Here is a 24,329-nt window from a genome sequence, read left to right as displayed (position 1 = left end):
GAATAAAATGGTATGATGCCTCAGATTTGCTTTAAAATACACTGGGGTGGGGGAGAAGTGAGGAATTATAAGGGAGACAAGATTGGCAAAATGCCGATCATTATTGAAACTGGCAATGTGTACACTGTTCTCCTTCTTATTGTGTGTGGCAGACATTTTCCATAATAAAACATTAATTTTTTTCAAGCCAAACTAATGCCAACAATAAAATGACAGGCAGGGGGTGATGTTCAATGCACAGCTAGAATATCTTTAAATTCTTGGAAGTGAAAAGAGAGATAAGGAAGAATTTTATAATTTGTTAGAAAATATATATAGTTAAATCTATATGCTAAAAATTTGAAGGTAACCATTGAAAGGCTAGAAACATAATCTATAGGTTTCAAATCACAATAATAATAAATAAGAATGCTATAAAAACTTTATCCAACATAAAGTTGTTGTTAGCTTCACTGAGTTACACAGGCCCGTTTGCCATGACAAGGCTGTGATCCATGAAGGGGCCAACATAAAATACAAATGCAGAACAAGAGGTGAAAGTGAAAGTGAAGTCCCTCAGTCGTGTCCGACTCTTACTGTAGCCCACCAGGCTCCTCCATCCATGGGATTCTCCAGGCAAGAATACTGGAGTGGGGTGCCATTTCCTTCACCAAGAGGTAAATGGTACCAATACTTTGGCCACCTGATGAGAAGAACTGACTCACTGAAAAGACCCTGATGCTGGGAAAGACTGAAGGCAGGAGGAGAAGGGATGACAGAGGATGAGATGGAGGATGAGATGGTTGGGTGGCATCACCAACTTGATGGACATGAGTTTGAGCAAGCTCCAGGAGTTGGTGATGGACAAGGAAGCCTGGCATGCTGCAGTCCATAGGGTTGCAAAGAGTCAGACACAACTGAGCGACTGAACTGAACCAAAAAGTTACCAAAAGAAAAACTGCATCTCTTTTGCCCTAACAAAGATATGAAGAATAAAAAAAGGGGGAAAAAAAGACAGCAAAAGAGACTTCCCTGATTTCCAGCGGTTAAGACTTCATGCTTCCAATGTAGGGGATGTGGGTTGGATCCCTACTCAGGAATGAAGATCCCATATACTGTGTGGTGCAGGCAAAAAATACATATGTATATATATATAAAGAAAACAGGAAAAATGTATAATTTTTTTTTTTAATGCTGATCACATGATCTAGCCTAGCCAACACTTAGAAGTGAATTCGCAATAGACTCTAGATGATCTGTCCTAAGAGAACTGGGTGAAATGAAGAATTTCTAATGTAAAATTTAGACTCTTATTTGCTTAATCCTTTAAAATGTCTTTACATTATTTGTCAATATTTGACTATGAAGATCTTAATGTTTATTTTTAATCTAATGTCTCTCAGTAGCACACTGCAGAGGGCACAGACTCAGAGAGGTATAGAAAAGCATGTGATGGTTCATCCAGATTCAGACACTATCTAAAACAAAATGCAAAAAAAATAATAACAATAAAATAAAACAAAATGCAAACTCCGCTTTACCCGTCTCTTAGAACGTCCCACACAGTCACCCACTGGCAAGAGAGGAGGGGTCCACAATGAACTCAGAGGGTCCCTGGATGGACCAGTCTGGAGGGCAACAAGGCCCTTACGAGTCTGAGAGCAAACACATGTTGAATTGGCTTACTCTGTACTAGGCCAATGCTTCTCTGGTGGCTCAGTGGTAAAGAATCCCCCTGCAATGCAGGAGATGCAGAAGACATGGGTTTGATCAGGAAGATCCCTTGGGTCAGGAAGATCCCTTGAGGAGAGCATGGCAACCCACTGCAGTATTATTGCCATCTTAGCTTCTTCATCTGTGAAATGGGGCTAAGAGTGCTGGCCTCACTGAGTTAATCAATGATGAATTAATCCATAATGAGATAACCCATGTAAAACACCTAGCATGATATAAGACTGGTGGAGATGGGGCTCCCTGCATATAGGTGAGGCATTCTGGGTGCTCTAGTTCTAAAAGAACCAGATCACAGGTTCTCCCGATCTCCTCTAGCCACAGACCAGGGGCCAGGGCCACAGAATCACAAATCCAGCTGCCAACCTTAGATGGTGACATCTCTTGTAACCACCCAGTTACAATCTGTAGACCAAAAATCAGAAAAGGCTACTCCATCCTGCTTGCTCAACCTCCACCCTATGAAGGAGAGGAAGAATGTTACAATGTTAACCTAGTGACCTTGGGTCCTGGCTGAGCTGGGGCCCCTGCTGTCCACACAGACCCTGGCTCTGAGGGCCCTCAGCCTACTCCTCACTTAGCATTAAGGAGTTACTCCCTATGCAGAGCATGTCTCCAAAATGTGACTTCCACCCACCTCTCAGGTCCCCTAAGCCCACCAGCACTCACTCCAAGCCTACTACCTTAGCATCCGCATGTGCTATGGTCCTCTTATCTCACCACCTCAAAACTTACCTGCTATTGACTCATTTCCACAAGTCCCCCAGAAGACAAGCTGGTTAATCTGCCAACTAAACTATGTGCCAACAAACAAGTTAACAATAATAGCTTGGGACTTCCCTGGCAGTCCAGTGATTAAGACTCTGCTCCCTGCAGGAGGCATGGGTTCCATCCCTGGTCTGTGATCAGGGAACTAAGATCTTGTGTGCCGCATAGTGTGGCCAAACACACAAACAAACAAAAAATTACGGCTTAACCAAGTAGGCTTCAAGACTGGTTTCTGCAGCCCCTACCTATGTGGACAGGGTGCCACTGACCAGGGATAGACCTTGGGACGCTGGGGCTGCCTTTAGTCCAAATGACTTCCAACAGGAATATGAATCATGGCACTAGATTCCTGGTTTCTTCTGTCCCTCACAAACAGGGTGATCTTACGAAAGTGACTCCCCTTCTAAGCCTCATCCCGGAACTCTGGTCTCTGAGGTTAATTCCCTCTAAAGTTCTGACTATCATGCCTAGCCTGAGAGGGTTCCACCTTTACATTCACTCTCCTCATCATCCTTTCTCCATCACGACCATCATCGCAACCACTACAACCACCATCAGGCAGGCCACCGCAGAGATGCAGCTAAGGCTGAATGGTGCATCTTTGAACCCAGATAGGGAGCTCTGCACTGCTGGGCTGGACTCTGTCCTGGGCCACCTGCCCCATTTGCCTGATGTCAGAGAGGGATAAAGGACAGGAAAACTGAAGACAGCCAGGTCACCACAGTGGCCACTAGAACAACTCTGGGGGGCCCCATGCTGCTGGTAGTGGAAGGGGCTGACCTGCTGAGGCCCAAGTATAAGGTGGAGGAGGGCAAGGTGGACGCACATGATGCCAAAGGGCACTGAGATGTCACATAAGTCCCCAAAGGGCTAGTTGCCGGCTGCCCGGTTGCCACTTTCCAAGGCGTCACCAGCAGAGCCACCAGGAGAAATGGAGGACACTGGTGACCCTGGAGTGCACGGAGGTGGCACAGTGCAAGATGCCAGGACACACCGCGAAGGTTCCCAGCAGCGTGCAGGTGAGGAGTCAGAGGAGCTCTGCACCAACGCCGCATAGCAGGCCTGCTGCGCCCCTGCCCCTGCCCTCTGGACCAGGGCATCTGCCACCTCTGGTACCTCCATGAAGGCCTCCTGGCTAGGAGTTCTAGAGCTTTCCGCGGGGCCGAGAGGAGGGACAAGAGTCAGGCCGTGAGATCAGGATAGAGGAACCAGTGTGTGTTCAGTCTCTCAATCGCGTCCGACACTTTGTGACCCCACGGACCGCAACACGCCAAGCCTCCCTGGCCCTCACCGTCTCCCGAAGTTTGCCAAGTTCTTGTCCACTGCTTCAGCGATGCCAGCCAGCCATCTCATCCTCTGAGATGCACCAGTCCCCTCCCTAAAATCAGCCAGGTCCTCCCCCCACCCCGCCCGGCTTCCTGCGGGCTCCTTCTCCCCACGCAGAAGAGATGCTCCAGGCAGAATCCTGCTGTGAGAGAAGGTCCCTGCACAGCGAAAAGAACAGGGCACCCCGGAATTTACACGGTGAAGGGAGCGGGGAAGTCATGGTGCGTGACTCCCGGCGGCAAACAGTGAGTAAGGGCCCAGAGTCTGCACCGGGGAACAATGTGGAAGCACCAAAGACGCGCGCGCAAGAAACGGCTGGAGAGGGAAGCGATATCTGGGACAGGCAGGGACCCGACCAGGGATCCAATCTTATTGAACTTTCCGTTCTCCTCGGTCGCCTTCCCCCGGTACCCTACAACCGGGATCCGACTCCGGAGACTCTTTGATTGACGATTCCCCGCGCCTGGCATCCAGCGTTGGTAAAGACGCCCGCCCCGCTCCAGAGCCCTGCGGCCCGGCAGCCACCCGCCCACTTCCCCCAGAGCACAAGGCGCAGGAGTCGCTCTCACCTTCTTCCCTGGAGGCCCGGGGACCCGAGCTGAGCTCCGTCCCGCCTGAGTCCCAGAAGTGCCAGAGGCGCTGGAGCTGCTCTGAGGGCGAACTGCGCACAATCCCCGCCCCTCCGCGCCCCCTCCCCGAGTCCCCGCCCCTCCGCGCCCCCTCCCCGAGTCTCCACCCCTCCGCGCCCCCTCCCCGAGTCCCCGCCCCTCCGCGCCCCCTCCCCGAGTCCCCGCCCCTCCGCGCCCCCTCCCCGAGTCCCCGCCCCTCCGCGCCCCCTCCCCGAGTCTCCACCCCTCCGCGCCCCCTCCCCGAGTCCCCGCCCCTCCGCGCCCCCTCCCCGAGTCCCCGCCCCTCCGTGCCGCCTCCCCGAGTTCCGGTCCCTCTGTGATCCCTCTCCGAGTCCCCCTCCCAGTCCCCGCCCCTCCGTGCCCCAGCCCCATCTCCCCAAGTCCCAGCCCCTTCCAAGCCTCAATAGTAGCCAACCGAGTTGAGACTGGACAAGTGCGACTCTGAACAAGAACCCCGACTTTAAAGCCTTTTTTTTCATCTAGAAAGATTACCTTTTCCCACCACGGCCCCTCGCTGGACTCGGGAGGACCAGAAGAGGTCCTTTGGGGCGAGGGAGGGGTCTGGGGAAGCCTGACTGCAGAGAACCCTCAGGCAGAGTCAGTGAGACAGCATTAGAACAGGATGCCACGGAAGCTCACCTCTTCCCCTGTCACCCTCTCATTAGTGACCAGGACAAGGCCTCCAGCTCTCTTCTAATCCGGGAAATTGGTAAAGACAGCTGAAATTTGGGTCCATTCTAGAAAGGGCCCCACTCCCAGAAGCTCTGGTTCTCCTGGTAAACAAAAGCAAATTCGGTTCTGGTTTCTGGAAGTTTCTTTTCCAATCCTCTCCTATAATCAAAGAGAATTCTTCATAGAAAACTTGCAGAAAAACTACAATTTACAAGAAACAGCATGTCATGTATGTGCACTTCATAAATCTGGTAGGGTGATCAGAATCGCAACTCTTGCCCTTGTTGGGATTAGAACAGAGAAAAAGTACTGTGATTGCATTATAGTAGGAGCCAGAGTCCAAGACTGGGGATTTTCTTGCTGACCCAGCCATCCACTGCCCTGCAGATGCCTAGTGCTGTACTAATCTGTCATTGTGCTAATATCTTGGAATTACCCTTTACCACAGGCTGAACGTTTGTGTCTCCCCAAAGTTCATATGTTGAAATCCTAACCCCCAATGTAACGGCATTAGGAGGTAAGGCTTTCGGGAGCTGTAATCAGGCCCTAAGTGTGGAGCCCTCATGAATGAGATTAACACCTTTATAAGGAGATGCCACACATTGATTGCCCTTGTCCTCTTTCTACCATGTATGGATGTGAGAAGGGCCTATTTGCAACCCAGAAGAGAGATGACCCTCACCAGAACTAGACCATGCTGGTACTCTGATATCCAACTTCCAGACTCCAGAACTATAAGAAATGAATTGCTACTGTGTGTAGTCACTCAAGGGCTTCCCTGGTAGCTGAGAGGTTAAAGCGTCTGACTCCAATGCAGGAGACCCAGGTTCGATCCCTGGGTCGGGAAGATCCTAGTCACTCAATCTGTGGCGTTTGTTATAGCAGCCTAAACTAAGACACACTTCCTCTGACTTTAAGTTCCTGGAAAGCAGGGACCCAGTCTAAAACTTTCTTCTTGGACTCTCCGGGTGGTCCAGTGGTTAAGAATCAATCTGCCAATGCAGGGACATAGGTTCGATCCCTTGCCCTGGAAAATCCCACATGCTATGGAGCAACTAAGCTCATGCGCCACAACTACAGAGACTTTGCTTAAGACCGTGTGCTCTGCAATAAGAGAACCAACACAGTGAGAAGCCCGCTCACTGCAACTACAGAGTAGCCCCCGATCGCTGCAGCTAGAGAAAACCTGCATGCAGCAGTGAAGACCCAGCACAGCCATCAATAAATAAATAAAATTAAATTTTCTTCTTTCCTCCACTGCTGTGTTAGTTCATATATCACAGGCACAAAAACCTGGATTTGTTCTTTTTTAAAACCCATTTTTCATTTAAAACCCATTTTTACTGGGTTTAGAACTGCAGCACGATATTTTGCATGCCTGAATTCTCTTCCAACATGTATAATCTAAATATGTTTCTATTATTCCAGGCTAGCCTATCATGTGATCACCCAGTAAGCCAGCCAACATTCATCACACATGCAGAGCAATGGGAATCTGCTAGCTGAGGTGTGCTCATGCTGCAGTATGAGGTGGTAAAGAATCTGCCTGCCAATGCAGGAGTCGTAGGAATCACGGGTTCCATATCTGGCTTGGGAAGATCACTTGGAAGAGGAAATGGCAACCCACTCCAGTGTTCTTGCCTAGAAAATCCCATGGACAGAGGAGCCTGGCGGGCTACAGACCATCGGGTCACAAAAGAGTTGGATACGACTTAGTGACTAAACAGTAAGCAACAGGAATTCACGACATGCTTTGGGGGTCCCTTGGGGGAATGGTTGGTGTCATCTAATCACCCACTGGTTATCTAATGAGGGCCCTGAGTCTGGCTCCTTCAGGAACTGGTGTGCAGCCCAGAGCTGCAAATTTTCTACACCGTTGATGTGCCTGCTACAAAATACAAATAAAAAAGACTCAAGTTGTAGTGACTATCAGCAAAGGAACCATGTGAAGACTGTCCTTGGTTTTCCTCAAAATTGGAAACTGGTCAGCCAGTTAGGAGGCGGTTTTCTACCCACAGAAATCTGTGTAATCACAGCGCTGACAGCCAGAGGAAGCTGCTCTGCCAGCTCAAAGCACGGACACAACTGACCACCAACCACCCAGGTAACCAACACCAATCTTGGAGTGATGTGGTTTGGACAGTTGGCCTTAGGAAGAGCCTATGTAACACAGAGAATAGCCTGGAAGTTAGCAGCCCTGAATTCCCCTGTGAACTCTATGCTTTGGGCCAGTCGCCTAAGCTTCCGTGTCCTTGGCTATGAAAACATGGTTTTGCCTCCAATTGTTAAGGCTCCTTCAGACTCTCATCCTTGGGTATTGGGTACCTATTTTTTCCATGTAGGAGGATAAAAGGAACCCCATTTCTCCCAAAGAGTAGTTGCAACTTGAGTCAAAATGAGACAGTGGTAGAGAAAACAGTAAAATACTTCAAAAGAAAAGAGGGTTGCCAAACTCCCCCATCAACCCCAAGGCCAAGTTGTGTTTGGATTCCTTTTGCATCAGCAGCTCTGCCAGTGGCCACATCCTTCTAAATGGCTCTTTTCCGATGGCCTTGATGACTTTCCAGCAGATTGAACCAGAACATCCTGATCTCTTTCTGGGGGTCTGCTCAACCTTGGATGCTCTCTCCACCCTTCAAGCAACAGTTATTATCACATAAGCTTCACTCTTCCTGGGCCCTCCCACGACTGCATGACCAACCTCAGAGCCCACCCAGCCACAGGCCTCTGGCCAAGAGCTGCTTTCTGGGAGGCCCAGAAGGTTCTGAGGCTGCCCCCCCCGACCTTTGCTCCCAGCAACACATCCTCACCCAACACCCTCAAACACATCAATGTCCCCAGCTGGCAGGGGCTAGGGACTCCCCAGCCAATTTTGCAGGTATTTCTGTGGCACTTCCCCAATTCTTGTCACAAGACAGCAAGGATTCAAGAGAAGGGAGAAGCAGGCCACCCAGAGGGACCTTAGGAGAATCAGAATTTCCAGAGTCACCTTGTCTGCTCCTCTTTACAGCTAAGAAGGGAGAGGCCGGTTTCCAAAGCTACTAGTTAGTGGCTAAGGTGGAAATGACAACCCACTCCAGTATTCTTGCCTGGGGGGGGAATCCCATGGACAGAGGTGCCTGGCGGGCTACAGTCCATGGGGTCACAAAAGAGTCAGACATGACTGAGCGACTGAGCGCTCACAAACAAGGTGAGAACTGAAAACAGATTTCCTGATACCCAGTCAGGACCAGTCCCCACCTGATTCGTTACATTTTCTCAATGTGATCTCAGTGGAATCAGGGATAGATGGTATTCTAAAACTTATAGATTACTTGACAAGATTCTAAAAACCCAAGGAAGTATTCAAGGGAAATGAGAACAGGGCTGTAGCCTCTTTAAATGAAGCCTCCCTGAGCCCTTAAGTCCATGCTGTGTGTCTGGACCCCACAGGGCAGTGTCTGAACCTGATTCAGCTCCATGGATGTGATTTCTCTCCACACAGAGGAAAACTCACCAATTCCCTTAGTAAACTGAGTCAGCTCCAAGAGGAGACTCCTGAGGCCAGACCCAGGCCCCCCATGGGGATCCCATGCTGAAAATGCAGTCCCCACCAGCAGGTGGCTTCCTGTCTTCAGTCTGATCCAGCCTAGACTCAAACCTCTTCTTTTAATTTCCTGTCCCATAGTGAAGAACCAGGCTGAAACACTGAAACCAGGACTCCTTAGCAGCTCAGGTCAGCAGGAGAAAGTTACAGAACAGATAAGAGGCTCATAGTCTGGGCACTTGACTGCTTTGGGAGGTGGAGTGGGTTCCCTCCTCAGCTCCACGCCAGAGAACTTGGCCCACCTTCACTCTGTGTTCAGTCTATCGGTTGTGTCCCACTCTGGCCCCGTGGACTGTAGCCCGCCAGGCTCCTGTCCCAGATTTTTCAGACAAGAATACTGGAGTGGGTTGCCATTCTCCTCCTCCTGGGGATCTTCTCCACCCAGGATCTTCACTCTATTCGGTTCCAACTGTCTCTGCTCCAGGCTCCTCGTGACTCCTTTCCCTGTTTGGTTCACCTGCTGACGTACCTAGTGCTGCGGCAGAACTTCCAGTCTGTTCTAGCTCTGCTCTCAGGTTCAAAGCCTGTCTCCCCTCAAGGATGACAAACCCCACAGGTGTAACATGTGCTGAATAAATACTGGTGCCAGGCTAAAATATGGTCATACAGGCAGAGGAAAGAGAGCTGGGAAGAGAGTAAGGAAAATGATGGCACACTCTTAAATAAAGGAGGTCATTGAATAACAGTGTCAGCCTGAGAGAGCAATAGGGTAGGCTGACCACTTTCACAGCAACTCAGGACACCTGCTTGGGAGCCAGCCAGCCTTCTCCTGTGGCGCCAGTGTGTGTACGCTGCAGAGGAGGATCGGGGAGCAGGAACAGGGCGCTTCGACAACCTAAAGAACAGACATCTTGAACTTATGGTTGCCGGGGTAGGGGGGGCGGGGGGAAAGAGGGGTGGAAGGGATAGCTAGGGAGTTTGGGATGGACAGGTATGTACTGCTATATTTAAAGTGGATAACCAAGGACCTACCTTCTGTATAGCACATGCTGCTGCTGCTACTGCTGCTAAGTTGCTTCAGTTGCGTCCAACTCCGTGCGACCCCATAGATGGCAGCCCACCAGGCTCCACCGTCCCTGGGATTCTCCAGGCAAGAACACTGGAGTGGGTTGCCATTTCCTTCTCCAATGCATGAAAGTGAAAAGTGAAAGTGCAGTCGTTTAGTCATGTCCGACTCTTCACAACCCCATGGACTGCAGCCCACCAAGCTCCTCCATCCATTGGATTTTCCAGGCAAGAGTACTGGAGTGGGGTGCCATTGCCTTTTCTGGTATAGCACATGGAATGCTGCCAAATGTTGTGTGGCAGCCTGGATTGGAGGGGAGTTTGGGGGAGAATGGATGTACATCTAAGGCTGAGTCCCTTTGCTGTTCAGCTGAAACTATCACATTGTTAATCGGGTATGGTGGTGGTGGTTTGAGTTGCTAAGCTGGGTCTAACTCTTGTGCCCCAAAGGACTGTAGGCTGCCAGGCTCCTGTGTCCATGGGATTCTCCAGTCAAGAATACTGGAATGGGTAGCCATTCCCTTCTCCAGGAGAACTTCCCACCCAGGGATCCAAACCTGGGTCTCCTACATTGTAGGCAGACTTTTCACCAACTGAGCCACCAAGGAAGCCCATATACCCCAATACAAAATAAACAGTTCAAAGGAGAAAAAAATGAAAGACAGAGGAAAACGAAGCGCTCGGGCTTTTTCTTTTAATTATTTACCAGATAAAAAAAGAAAAAATAGTGATTGTTTCTTTTTACCCCCAACATATCAGTTTCCCAAGGCCGAGTGGGAGAGAAATTTGTGGAACAGTGATCGTGCTCCTGGCCTGGAGCAGATGCCTCCCCTCACTCTCCGCCACCCCCAGCGGGAGGGGCAGGGCCAGGGGCCAGGCAGGCGTCTGGGACTGTGGCAGGGCAGCAGTGTGGCTGGTGTTTTTTCTTCTCCCTGCTGCCAGCAAACTCAGACCCTCTCCTGCCTGTCCCCCCACCATCCTCCCCTACTCGTCAAAGGAAGTAGGAAGATGGGCCTCCAGGAGGCGGGGCTGGGTGCAGAGCAGGACCGGGGAAGCACACAGCTGACGTGGCCAAGGCCAGCGTCTTCTGCTTCTATTGCACATCCTGGCTCAGATGCCCTGCCCTGAGCGTTGGGCCACAACATAAGATGCTTTTGAAATTCAAACAAAAGAACCTGTGTTTTTCTGCCAGGCTCACGAAGGGGAGGTGTGCTGTTGTGTGGATTCTTCTGATTTGTGTTAAAGTTATATTTAAGTTATTCACCATGGGGGCAAGGCAAAGATACCTTTTTTAAGAAAGCAGATGGGGTTCGGATTCCTGGGGCCCTGTAGTCACCTGGGCTTCTGTCAAGTTCAAAAGACCCAGAGTAACCCTTTCTCCAGTCAACAGATGTTCTTTTGCATAACATGGAAGAGGCAGCTGTGTCCATCAACCCCACGAGACCCCTCTCCAACTATCACGACTCTGAACCACTTGGGGGTGACCTCTCTTTCTGAACACCTGGAGAATCTGACAATGGACCCCAGGGAGCCCTAGTGCAGGCAGGGCTCTTCCCCACTCCTCTCTCTCCCGGGCTTCTCCACAGGAGCAATGGGAAGGAACTGGCGTTTCCCCCCTTGTTTTACACTGTGCGTTTCTCCCTAAAGTGGCAGCTGTTTGAGTCTCCTCCTTCTCATTACCAGAGGGAACAGAGAGGGGCTGGGAGCTGTGTACCAGACCAACAGACAGAATAAACTCCTCTAAACACGTGGGGTGCGGGGAGGGGCCATGAGGACAGACTCTGATTTGGCAAACCTGCACAAACTCTTTCGCCTTCGCTGGCCAGAATGAGGCTGGTGGGGGAAGACAAACCTAACTGAGCCCGTGGCAGGACTGCAGGCTATGAGAGACGACAGGGCACACACAGAACCGTATAAACTGTGGCACTAGAAAGATGAGCAGGCAGGGCCATGACCCCGGCTGGCAGCACGCCTTGGGCGCACGCTTCCAGAAACTCTAAGTGTCCTGTGGTAAGTGGCGACATCCAGATGTAGGAGCGCTTGTCCTTCCTCCTCTTCCCAACACATTTCGAGTTTCTCGTTTAAATAACTATGTACACACACACACATACACGCAAGCCTGGTCTCTCTCTGACGTGAGGGTCCTTCACTTGAGGGTCCTACAATGGCTTTAGAGAGTTGGTTCCAATTGTCTTTTTGGAGATTTTCTGCTTGGGACCAAACCTGCAGGGAGACGAAATGGCTGAACTCTACGGCAGATCTCTGAGATGAAAGCACCCCAGTGTTTAAGGGACTGAGTCTTAATATAAATAAGGAGCCCAGGACTCCCTTCCCCCATATGGTACCCTGGCAGAGGGAGCAAGCGTGTTGGGACCCATTAACCGTGAGCCAAAGGGTCACAAGCCCACCAGCCACCCTGGGAACACAGCTCCCTACCTCCCTCTGATAAGGACAGTTTCTCAAGTTCAGCTTCAAGTTCGGCATCTGAGATCCTAGTGTTAGGCACACTGTTGATATAAAACGTCTCCTGGGGGTTGTCGGGCAGATCCGAAGGTTCTTTGGTGGTGTCCTGAAGCAGGATGTCCAACTCCTTCTCCAGCTCCTCACTGTCAAAGTCTGGCGAGAAGAGACGACATAAGGACACATGGAAGTCCAGGGAGGAAATGCATTAATGATCAAGGACTGTGGACAGCAAACCCAGCTCAGCTTTACAAAAGATACCCAGGTCTTCTTGAAGGATTATTTAAAAAAGCTGTGTGATGGGCTTCCCTGGTGGTCAAGTGGTTAAGAGTCTGCCTGCCAATGTAGGGAACACAGGTTCAATCCCTGGTCTAGGAAGATCCCACAGGCCGTGGGGCAACTAAGCCCATGTGCCACAGCTACTGAGCCTGCACTGTAGAGAGCCTGTGCTCCATGAAAAGAGAAGCCTGAACCCCGCAACTAGAGAGCAGCCCTCGCTTACTGCAACTAGAGAAAGCCCATGTGCAGCAACAAAGACTCAGCACAGCCAATCAATCAATAAATCAATCATGTGAGTTGGGAGGCAAAGGGCACCTTCGAGCAGATACTCTTTGTCCACACACAGAGCTAAGTCATTGAGGAGGTTTATTTTGTTTACACCAAGGAACTGACCCTGCTTCTCCTTGCCCTAGGAAGATGCCCAGGGAGTAAGGGGCCCAGGAGTGCTGAAGGGCGGGTCAACAGCCTTTCAAGGAGGAAAGGCCAATTCCTTCCCATTACTCCTGCAGAGAAGCCCTGGAGATGGGGGAGAGCCCTGCCTGCATTAGGAGAACTGATCCTGGCCAGACCTATCCCTGCACAGAGAGGCGAAGTCTGCTTAGAAACGAAAGACGACAAAATCATCTTGTCAACTCACCTAGGCCATTGGTTACCCCGCCAGCCAGTGTCTGAGAAACTTCGTCCTGGGTGTCACACAGCTGCAAGAGAAAAGCGCCAGACCGTGAACTCTGAATGCATCTCTGGAGATCTCAGTCTTTGGGTTTCAATGTTCAGGGTTACAAAGTAGTGCTGCCCCATCTGAGAATTGGGGGAAGCTTCCTCAAGTTCACAAGGTCAGCAGTTGGGGAAAGAAGTATCAATACAACAAAGTCACTTCTGTCCTCAGAACAGTCCGGTGTAGGTACATGCCCTGCCCAGCCCCCATACCTCCTGGATCTGATCCACAAGGCTCTCCGCCTTCTCCACTGTGACATCCTTCATGGAGAGTTTCAGCGCTCCCACCCCGGCCTGATAGGCATTGAAAACCTAAAGAGAAAGCAGCGGTCAGTGCAGATGAAGAACACTGGGCAAAATACAGACTACATTGTTCTGTCTCCAGAAGACAGCTTTGGGTTTTTTTCCCCTTACCCATGCACAATTCACCCCATGTCAACTGAGCCCAAAACTTCCCAACAGAAGGGGCAAAGGCAGTCCCAACCATATCCTGAAAGAACCCCAGCCTTCTCCAGAGAGCAAAGCCTCAGTGGAAGGGAGAAGGGGCGGACACCGCATAGAACTGGCCAAACACTGGGGCAGAGGGGTGGTGGCTACCATTTGATCTGTCTGCGAGGCATAGATCCGGTCCAGGATGCCTTGAACTGTGTCCAGCTTGGCATGCAGGGCCTCGATGCGCTTCTCTGTCCGCTGCTTGGCCTTAAGAGACCTCAGGGCCTAGTGGGGCATGGAGACATGGTTAAGGACAAACCAGGTAGGCCAAAGGGCCCAAGGAAGAGAGCCCTTCCCAGAAGGTAAGACCCACCCCGGGTTTGTAAAGCAAGTCATCATGATGCCTGGGCCACCCACAGACGTTCTGCTAGCCTTGAGAAGGCTGCTTTCTGAACTGGGCTCCTCTCACTGCCATCCTAGGGCACCAGGACACAGCTGGGGGTGGGGAGTGGGGAGACAAAACTCACCAGCTGCTTCTTCCCTGCTCGGCATGCCCGGCGGGCTTCTTCTTTATACCTACAAAGGGACAGCTAAAAATGATGAGGCCATAGGAGGGGGATGGCAGGGTCCTCAAGTGTCCCCACAAGTAGCACTTTTGGTGAAGGTACTTTTCAAATCTGAAAAGCAAATTCATTTCACCCAAGGGCCAGAAAAACGATGCCCAACCGCCCATGGCCAAACCCCTGCAGCAGGTTGAAATATGAGCTGGGAGGGGAGGTCTGCATGTGGGGAAGGTAAACGACCAAGGAAAAGTTATTTCAATTCATAGAGAGGGAAAACAGATCGACAAGGTGCCTTAAAGACAGACTGCCATCCTGGGAGCTGGCATGTAGGGTGTGCTAAGTTGCTTCAGTCGTGTCCGACTCTTTGTGACCGCACAGACTATAGCCTGCCAGGCTCTTCTGTCCATGGGATTTTCCCAGGCAAGAACACTGGAGGGGGCTGACATGTTCCCCTTCAGGGGATCTTCCCGACCCAGGGATCGAACCCTAGTCTCTTATGTCTCCTGCACTGGTAGGTAGACTCTTTACCACTAGCACCACCTGGAAAGCCAGCAGGCAGGGAATGACTTCCTAACACCTCCAATGACCTTGGCGTTCCCACAAGGTGGGGATTCTCCCGCTGTAAGAGGGTGTGAACAAGCACATTCTGATTCCACGTCTATACAGCCTACCTTTAGGGGAAGTGCTTACATGTCTTCAGCAGGGATGTCTTGCCTGGTCATCCGAGGGGAAGGGCAGGGGTCCCTTACCAAGACCCCCAGAAGGCTGTATATACCTGGCGCATTCACTACTATTGGGCTGGCTAAGAGTTCATTCAGGTTTTTCTGTAAGATCTTACCAAAAAACCTGAAAGAACTCTTTGGCCAACTCAACACATCCCCAAGATAAGGCCTGGCTCAGTAAACACTGGTTAAATGGATGATGGCTTGGAAGAACATAAACACAGTGCTAACAGCTGCACCCACAGGGGGAAGAATTCATTTTGTTTTCCTTTGTGATAATTGGTGCTTTCTGTGACTGTTGCACTGAGCAGTTAGTACTTTCCTAATCAGCAAAATATAACCTTAATTCTTCTTTTTACAGAGCCCACGGTTGCCAGTGCTTTGCCGGCTCTGAGGGCCGGCCAGGGTGGGGTCTGGGGCACTCAGCTCAGGGGTAGTTACCTCTCGGCTTCTTGCGACAAGGACTCCACCTTGCGGGACAGCAGCTGTTCACTCTGCATCAGCTGGTAGACCCCGACATCCACGTCGTTGACAGGAGAGACCTTGGCGTGGGGGCCTCGGGCAAACTTCACGATCTGAACGGACAGGGACAAATTACTGCTGCTCTGACCCTGAATGCTGAGAAACCCCTGGGCAGGGGTGCTGGCGGCTATGTCAGCACACAGTGGACAAGGTCTCGGGGAGTGAGGGGAGAAGGAACGCGTTCCTGTACCTTCTCCCCATTCTGCTCCAGGACGGTGACCCGCTTCTCTTTCTGTAGCTGCAGCAACACCAGGTAGAAGGTCCTCTCGTCCGGACAGGAGCCTGCACACAGGGTGCTGAGCTCTGACAGGGCCACCACGGGGTGCGAGGAGAGCGGGGAGTTCTGATACAGACGGTACACCTCCTCAGCCTTCTCCTGCAGGGGAAGTGCAAAGTGCTTGCGGGGAGGGATCGCTGCCCCCAGAAACCTGAGAGCCCTGAGCCGTGTTTCAGGTCCACGATCACACAAGGTAAGAGGAGGGGAGCACCCAACCTGTCCTCAGCTTTGGAAAGGAAAAAGGATTTATGTTTTTTTTTAAACCCTGGAGGAATGTCTGGTGAGCATGAGTGAAATAAGGCACATGGTATGTTGGGAGCCAACTTGGCTTGCCCTTCCATTTGGGACTCCATGTTCCTGCGTCTCTCTTGCCTATGGGCCCCCAAGGGGAGAATGAAGCACTGTGGTGTGGTAGCATGGCCACAGATGGAGAGCCGAGGCTGGTGGTCAAGCCAGCCTGTGTGATTCTGAACCAGTCGCTCTCACTGGTCCTTGGCAAGCTGGAGAAGGTGGATGGAGATGATGTCTATAAACTCCCGGCCAGTCCCGGTCTCTCCACTTTTATGCCAAATGGGAATCCTGCAAACTGGAACAGTACTGAGTCTAGAAAGAGCCCCAAGAGGGAAGTATTGGGATGGAATTTTCATGAGAATTTAGGAATCTTTAGACTTAGATGAGAAGTCTAAGAAACACAGGTTCCCAGAAACAATGCCACTGTCTTCCTCCTTCGTGGAAATTACTCTTTCAGTCTTCTGCAAATAAGAAATATGTACTGAAGTATGCACAGGATGCTATGAAAATACAGAGAAGGACTACCCAGGAGTTCAGCAATTGCTCAGAAAATAATAGGTGTTGAGCAGAATCCCATAGGTAAGTCATTATGTGGGATGTTGGTGGGAAGGTCATCTCAGGAAGAGGAATAGTCACAAGCAGCAGCATGAAGTCTGAGTCTTCTTCACCACATATACAAAAATACCTACTACATTATTACCATTTAAATTGAGAAAATGAAAGCATAAAATATTTGAAGAAAATGCTTAAAAGAAAAATCTTATTAACCTTTGAAGTAGAGGGTTATGTCTTTCTAAGCAAGAGCAGAAAAGTTACGCCTTTCTAAGTAAGAGCAGAAATTCAGTAGCCAAAAAGGAAAATTTGAAAAATCTATAGAAATATAAAAACTTTTACATGTAGAAGACATCATAAGTAAAAATGAAACCAAGAAATTGAAAGACAATATTAAACTCTTAATACTAAATATATCTTTTACATATATACATATATGAAAGTGTAGTTTTTCTGTCATGTCCAGTTCTTTGAGACCCCATGGACTGTAGCCAGCCAGGCTCCTCTGTCCATGGTATTCTCTAGGCAAGAATACTGGAGTGAGTTGCCATGCCCTCTTGCAGGGCATCTTCCCAACCTAGGGATTGAACCTGAGTCTCCTATGCAGACTACAGTCTGTGGGGTGGCAAAGAGTCAGACATGACTGAGTGACTAAGCCCACACACGCATGCACACACACACACACATCCTTAATAAACAGAAAACTCCCACCAATAATATAAAAGACAAAGAATCCAAAATAAAAACAGGCAAAGGCTATAAAAAGGCAATTCACAGAAGAGAATATGTAAATGGCCAGTGGATAGGTGAAAGATGCTCAAATTCCAAAAAGGAAGTATTTTTATTCATCAAACTGACAAAATTTAAAAGACTTATGTTATCCAGTGCTGGCGAGGATGTGAGGAGACTGGGTACTTTAATGTAATCTTCATGAAAGCGTAAATTAGTACAAACTTCTGAAAAGTAATTTGGTAATTTCTGTTAAAACTTAAAATGTACATATACATTTCTAGAAAATAAAAGTGAAGAGTATACATGTAGGCACAAGGCTGTCAAAGAAGTATTTCTTTGTAACAGAGAGAAATTGGAATGACTTAAATATCCATTTGTGTGGTAACTATTGGATAAATTGTGGCGAGTCCATAGATTATTATGCAGCCATCCAAAAGAATGGAGTAGATCTGTATCACGTAGGAAGGACCTAGAAGGGTGTTCATGATATATTAAGGTGGGGAAAAAAAAAGGCTGGTTGTAGACCAATAGGTAAAATAAGGTAACATTTCTAGATAAAAATGTACATACATATGTATGTATATGGGCTTCCCTGGTGGCTCAGTGGTGAAGAATCCACCTGCCAATGCGGAAGACACAGGTTCCATCCCTGGGTTGGTAAGATCCCCTGGAAATGGCTACCCACTCCAGTATTTTTGCCTAGAGAATCCCACGGATGGAGGCCTACCAGGTGGTGGGCTACAGTCCATGGGGTCGCCAAGAGTCAAACATGACGGAGTGACTGAACAACAACAAATTGTGTATGTGTATATTCACTTACTGTGTTAACCAATATTTCCTGACTCTCTACTATGTACCAGGCACCGTTCCCAGGCCCCATGAAACTTCTCCCTTCTGGTGGGGGAGAAAGATAAAATACAAGTAAATAAGAATTTCAGGAAGTGCTAAACGCCAACAAGAAGATAAAACGGAAAGTAACATAATAAGGTCAATAAGAAGGGATGTGTGCTTCTGCAAACAGAACTGGGAAGGGAATGTACCCAAAGAGGTGGAGATGGGATGAAAAGAAAGGCAACTTTCTTTGTACAACTTTTGCAAATCACAATCTCTATGGGCAGTTTTTACTGTTTTGTATTTCTTTCAAATAAGATTAACACTTGCTGGCTGCTTTCTGCATTTAGACTTGGGAAAGCCAGTTAACCTCAGAAACAGGCTTTCTTTGTTTTATAAAAATATCCAGATAAGACCCTTATTTTTCATACATGAAAACAAGTCTCCTTCCCAGGAGAAAACCATGTATCTGAAGTCATCATATATTTGGTAGCAGATGTCACTGAATGAGATTAAGCATCAAAGTGTTCTGTGTAGTGATGTAAGCTCAGTTGTGTCTGACTCTTTGCGACCCCATGGACTGTAGCCTATCAGGCTCCTCCGTCCATGGGATTTTCCAGGCAAGAGTGCTGAAGTGGATTGCCATTTCCTTCTCCAGGGGAATCTTCCCGACCCAGGAATCAAACCCAGGTCTTCCGCATTGCAGGCAGACGCTTTACTGTCTGAGCCACACAGAGTTAACAGTTCATGCCTCTGAAGAGCCAGATTTATTTTTCTACCTAAAGAGGATTAGACTACTCTGCTGTCAAAAATTGTTGGTTCTTAGATTTCTGTGATTCCACTCCCATCTACCCCCATCTCTGCCTTTGCTCTCAAAACACTGAGTCCAAAACTACAACTGTGAGGATAAATGGATGGACCCCCTGTTGCTCGAGGTTGGAGAACACCTGAGGGAAAAGACCACAAGGAGGGAAAGGGCTGGCCCAGAACCACTTAAGCCACCAAGCAGTTTCTGTGTGTCCCTGGCCGAGCCCTGGAGGCTGAGGGAGGGTAGTGCAGAGGGGGAGAGGTGATTTCCTGAAGAAAATGCATGCTGCTTAGTCAAAAATCCCAGAGGACAGGGAGAGCAGGTAGGTTTTGGAGCCTTGATCCCCAGGGTGAGGTGGCAGGGAGGAGGGCTGTCTGTCAGGGTGAGGAGAAACTGGAGCTTCTCATGGTGGGGGGCTGGGTGGGGGGAGGTTGCGACCTGGCGTAGAAGCCTCCAGGGCTCTGAGGCTGGACTTCAAGTGATTATGCCATTCAAATGTTAGTCACTCAGTTGTGTCCGACTCTTTGCAACCCCAAGGACTGCAATCCACCAGGCTCCTCTGTCCTTGGGATTCTCTAGGCAAGAATACTGGAGTGGGTAGCCATTCTTTTCTCCAGGGGGTCTTCTCAACCCAGGGGTCAAACCCAGGTCTACTGCACTGCAGGTGGATTCTTCACCACTGAGCCACCAGGGAAGGTTGGGCTTTAGAGTTTCAAAAATAGCCACCGTCTGCAGGTCTACTTTATAGACACTGTGTTCAGTCAGCTTTATAAACGCACACACACACACACACATACATACTTAAGGTTACTATAACCTTGCCCACCACAGTCAGGTGGAGCGGGGGGGGTGATGCAGGTCTGCCCTGGGTTAGAGAGTAGGTGGAGGGCTTCCCTGGGGGTCCAGTGGTTAAGAATCTGCCTTGCAATGCAGGGGACACAGGTTCCATCCCCGGTCAAGGAAGATCTCACATGCCATAGAACAACTACGCCCATGTGCCACAACTACTGAGCCCATTTGCCTATAGCCTGTGCTCAGCAGCAGGAGAAGCCACCACAACGTAAGCCCGTGCACCAGAACTAGAGAATAGCCCCTGCTGGCTGCAACGAGATAAAGCCCTCTCACAGCCACGAAGATCCAGCACAGCCAAAAATAAAATCAAATAATCTTTAAAAAAAAAAGTGTGTGTGGAAGTAAAGATGTGGGGACAGCAAAGCTTGCCTGAGAAGGAGACACAGCAGTGACTAGTCAGGGTCTCAGGTCCCACAAGGAGTCATCCTGAGATGGGAAAACGGGTGGGTTTACAGGCTGAAGGAGAGCATGAAAGAGCAGAAGGAATATACAGATTGCAAGGGTCACTGATGCCACTAAGGGCTGGGACAGACTTGAGAGCACATAGGGGTCAGAGGAAGGACACTTCATCCTCTGAGCTTGGGGAGGAAGCAAGGCTGAGAGGAGGTCAAATTGGAAGCGGTAAGGCAGAAAGTTGAAGTGTGACTAAGGGGATTCTTTCTACGTTCTCAGAGCAGTATCTGCAGAGAACATGAAGCGCATGTGTGTGGGGGGGATGGGGGGTGGGGGGTGGTGGGACAGGAACACTAGGCAGCAGAGTGGCTCCGAGGGCCCTCCTAAAGCTGGGACTTTGGAAGGGTCCCCACTCCTGGTGACAGAGCAATTTTTTCTGGCAGAAATGAAGGACCATGGGGCTGATCTAAGGTGGTTGATTTGCTGGTGTCTCTCTGGTGTGGCCTGAGAGCTGCAGAGGAGCCAAGGGTGTAGATAAAAGAAGAAGTCAAGCATCAGTGGCATGCTCTGGGCTTTGGACAGAAGGCAGGCCGGGAGGAAGCTGAATGGCCAGAAGAGCATGAAAGGAAAAGAGCCTGGTGGTTTCTTTGACAGTGGTAAGCAAGGGAGAAAGAAGGACATCCGAGCCTAGCTTGCTTATTTGTTGTTGCGGTTTAGTCACTCAGTTGTGCCCAACTCTTTTTCAACCCATGGACTGTAGGGACCCATGGACTTTTTTGACCCAGGCTCCTCTGTCCATGGGATTTCCCAGGCAAGAATACTGGAGTGGTTTGCCACCTCCTTCTCCAGGGGATCTTCCTCATCCAGGTATCGAACCTGCATCTCCTGCACTGGCAGGCAGGTTCTTTACCACCGAGCCACCAAGGAAGCCCAGTTTACTGATTTAGGGGAGGGCAAAGCTGAAAGAAGAAATGGCAAGCAAGTTTTCTAAACTTTAGTTTATCATTAATCCCTACAAATATAGAAATTACTCAACTGTGTGTAACTGATAATTTCTAGATAGAGGTTCACCCTGGAAATGTACAAGTCCAACCAACAACTCATTGCTACAAAGTATAGCAAAAGGAAGGTCAGATAAACTCAGTTATCAGCTCTGTCAACCCATAAGAAAGATCGGTTCTTTTTCTAATGTTTCACCCAAGCCACCCAAGAAACGTGGAGGGCCCTGTCATCACCCCAGATGACACCCAGACCTCTCACTCCTGAGCACCCACCTTAAGAAGCTCCACAGCCACGAGCACCTCCTCGGCAGGAACCTTATGATCCCCTAGCATGTTGGAAAGAGTCCACTTGAGGGGCTTCAGCAGGAAGACTCCGACCCCCCAGGAGATCCAGCTGCTGTCTACACTGGCCATGAAGTCAGACTCCCGCTGCAGCTCCCCTCGACTGCCGGTGAAGAAAGAAAAGGGCAGGTGGCAGGCTTTACTGCAATGGCCCCACCTCCCTCCTTAGCCCAAAGAGGAATGTGATCGTCACCTTCATAAGCACCATTTACCAGGCACCTTCATGTCAGCTACTGTAAGCAGTGCTGTTTACGCTCCAGCTCCAAGCCTCACAACAATTTTTGGCAAGAGAAAACTGAGGGACTGAGAAGACAACAGAGGCCAAAGCTAAACTATAATTTGGCTCCAAAATGCAAGCTCTCTGATAAGGCTCCAGAGAGAGACACAGGAGGCCACAGGGCCTGTGTTGAGACTTCCCTTGACAAATAGAGCTCAAAACAATAACGGATTAGTGTCAAGGGCAAGACATGAGGATGAAGACAAAGAAGTTCAGAGAAAGGGTTTTCTGCTAGTCCTAAGCTTGGGTGTAGATAAGGCACAAGCATTTCAGAGTCCTAGTAATAAGCAACTAGTTTTACTGAATGCTTCCCATGAGCCAGTCACTGTGCTAATGGGTGCTAAGGAGTATCTCTTCAAATACACAAAATAAATATAAGTACAATCATGTTTTATAACTGATCAAACGGAGGCTTATGGGAGAGGTACATATTTTTCCCTCGGTCACATAATTTAGCATATGGCAGAGCCAGGATTTGCACCCAGGCCATCTGGCCCTCAATCAAAGCTGTTAACTACTCTGCTATGCTGCTTCTATGGAAAAATGTCTCCCTCAGAAATTCTTCAGGTCCCAGACCCTGTCAAACATCAGGAGGCCTCAGTGGGGTGCCAGCAGTCAGGAGAGGAGAAAAAGAGGTACTACAGGTCTCTGGGTAGGAAGTGGGAGAGGACGGTCCTGTTGTAATAAGGAAGCTCAGATTCTTCCTGCCCCTCACTGACTTTTTCAGCTACTGTCTACCCTGTGCCCCATGTGGGAGAAGTTCCAGAAACGGCTTGCCCCATCAATGTCAGTCAAGGGAAGGGGGCTGGGAGGAAGGAAGATCTCTTAATTTGGAAGAGGGTTGAGCTAAAAGCAACATATCAAAGTTGACCTTCGTCAGTCTCCGACCCCGACGAAGTCACTGTGCTAGAGAAGCCGCTCAGTATATGACATATACAACCTGAGTGCAAACGCTCGAGACTCAGAAGACCCCGGGTCCAGCCCTGCCATAACCTCTAACCATCTGTGTAACCCCCAGTAAGTTGCTGCACCTCTCTCAGACTCAGCTTCTGTCTGAGAGGATAATTCCGTCACCGCAGGACTGCTGAAGGAGCCAGATGAAATGATGTAGGCAAAATACCTGCACACAGCAAAGTGCGGTATATCTGTTAGATGTTCATGCTACCCGCCTCAGGAACCTAGAAAAACCCTGCACCTGTCGCACAGGTAGCACCTACAGGACCTTCTCGGATCACCAAGATACTCAGTCATGTCCTCCGCTCTAAACAGCCTGCGCCAAGGACAAGCCAAGACAGGCCAGACACAATACCTGTGCCGGGGGCTGTTGGCAAGGTCCCTACACACCTCTCCCCCACCACTACTTTCTTCTTAACTCCGCCCTTCCTTAGTTCAATAAATCCTGTCTCGCAGACCTCCTGTTGTGGGGTTATTCACATTTCGAAGCCCCTACATAACGGGATTCCAGTCCAGATCACTGTCACCTCCGCCAGGCTGGCTTCTCCTCTTACCGTCTGGATCCCATCTAATCAGGCTATCCTGGCTCCTCAATTTCCTCCATACCCCACCTCCCATTCCTTCCAAACACCCTTAACCTGGCCTCCTTAGCCCACTGAGCAAACACAGACGGCTCCTGGAAGCCAGACCCGGGACTGGGCGCGGTGCGCCCGGGAGAACTGCCTGGGTCGCTGCCCGCGGGGAGCCGCCCCGCCCCCCGGCCGGGCCCGCCCTCACCGCAGCAGGTCCTGCAGCACGGTGGCCAGCCCCAACGGGACGCTGCCCTTGCGTTGAAAGGCCTCCTGCAAGTCCCGCAGACGCAGGCGCACCACCCCCTGGCGGCGGCTGTGGCTCAGCACCAACGGCGCCCAGAAGCCCATCTTGCTGTCCCAGTCGGTGCTGTTCACCTCGCGACTCCTTTTGAAGGCTGAGAACAGGAAGGACATGCGCTCCTCATCCTCCTCCCACTCCGGGGGCAGTAGGCCCGCCGGGTCTCCCCCGGCCGGGGCCTCGGCCTCCCGTTCCGGGGACCACATCGGAACCCCAGCCCCGCCAAGGAACCGAACACAAGCCTGGCCCTAGTCCCCTTCCGCCCTGGTTCCCTCCCGGCTTCCGTTCCGGGGCCACCTCCTCCTCTGTCATTACGTCACCACCGCGTGAAATAAGTCTCTCACGTCCTCACGGCGCATGCGTCTCTATACCCGGCCTGCGCCAAGAGGCGAGATAATAACCCTATTTTCTAAGAAGCTCAGAGCGCTTGCGCCGACCCCTCCTCCCGCAGCCTTTGTGCGCAAAGGAGGACGTCGCGCGTGCGCGGCGGATAGGTGAGCGTCGCGCCCCCTCGAGAATCATAGAGTTTGGCCGAGCGTTGTAGAGAGGCGAATGATTATGCCTCAAAGTTGTGGTGGTTTCAGGTACTAGGACTCGAGAGTGTCGCTAAGGGGCCTCAGAGGCACCAGGATCGCCGCGTGGATTACCGTTCATCGCTGCTTGACCCGGCGGTCTTACTTCGGACATTTAAACTTCCAAGTTAGCCTTCGTTTACAGTAATGTCAACGGATGAACAAAACTGTCACTCAATCTCTGTGACA

At 50.2% G+C, this 24,329-nt stretch overlaps 1 protein-coding gene across 2 annotated transcripts; it reads right to left on the bottom strand.

The window, feature by feature from the left end:
* Positions 1-11,742: 11,742 nt before the first annotated feature.
* Positions 11,743-23,833, bottom strand: CHMP7 (charged multivesicular body protein 7). 2 transcript variants are annotated; one of them, XM_052644622.1, is made up of 10 exons: positions 23,476-23,833; positions 21,399-21,570; positions 15,579-15,764; positions 15,308-15,441; positions 14,109-14,157; positions 13,747-13,866; positions 13,363-13,461; positions 13,073-13,133; positions 12,133-12,312; positions 11,743-11,919 (listed from the first exon to the last, which is right to left on the bottom strand). In XM_052644622.1, the coding sequence occupies exons 1-10, from the start codon at positions 23,772-23,774 to the stop codon at positions 11,867-11,869; spliced, it is 1,353 nt and encodes a 450-aa protein (XP_052500582.1). In that variant the 5' UTR covers positions 23,775-23,833; the 3' UTR covers positions 11,743-11,866. The 2 variants fall into 2 exon arrangements, with proteins under 2 accessions (XP_052500582.1, XP_052500583.1); XM_052644623.1 differs by having other exon boundaries at positions 23,646-23,833.
* Between the last annotated feature and the right edge of the window lie 496 nt (positions 23,834-24,329).

Source organism: Budorcas taxicolor, chromosome 8 (assembly GCF_023091745.1).
Source record: "Budorcas taxicolor isolate Tak-1 chromosome 8, Takin1.1, whole genome shotgun sequence".
NCBI classification, from domain to species: domain Eukaryota; kingdom Metazoa; phylum Chordata; class Mammalia; order Artiodactyla; family Bovidae; genus Budorcas; species Budorcas taxicolor.
The sequence above is the reverse complement of the archived record's forward strand: the minus strand, read 5'-3'. Positions and strand labels throughout refer to the sequence as shown.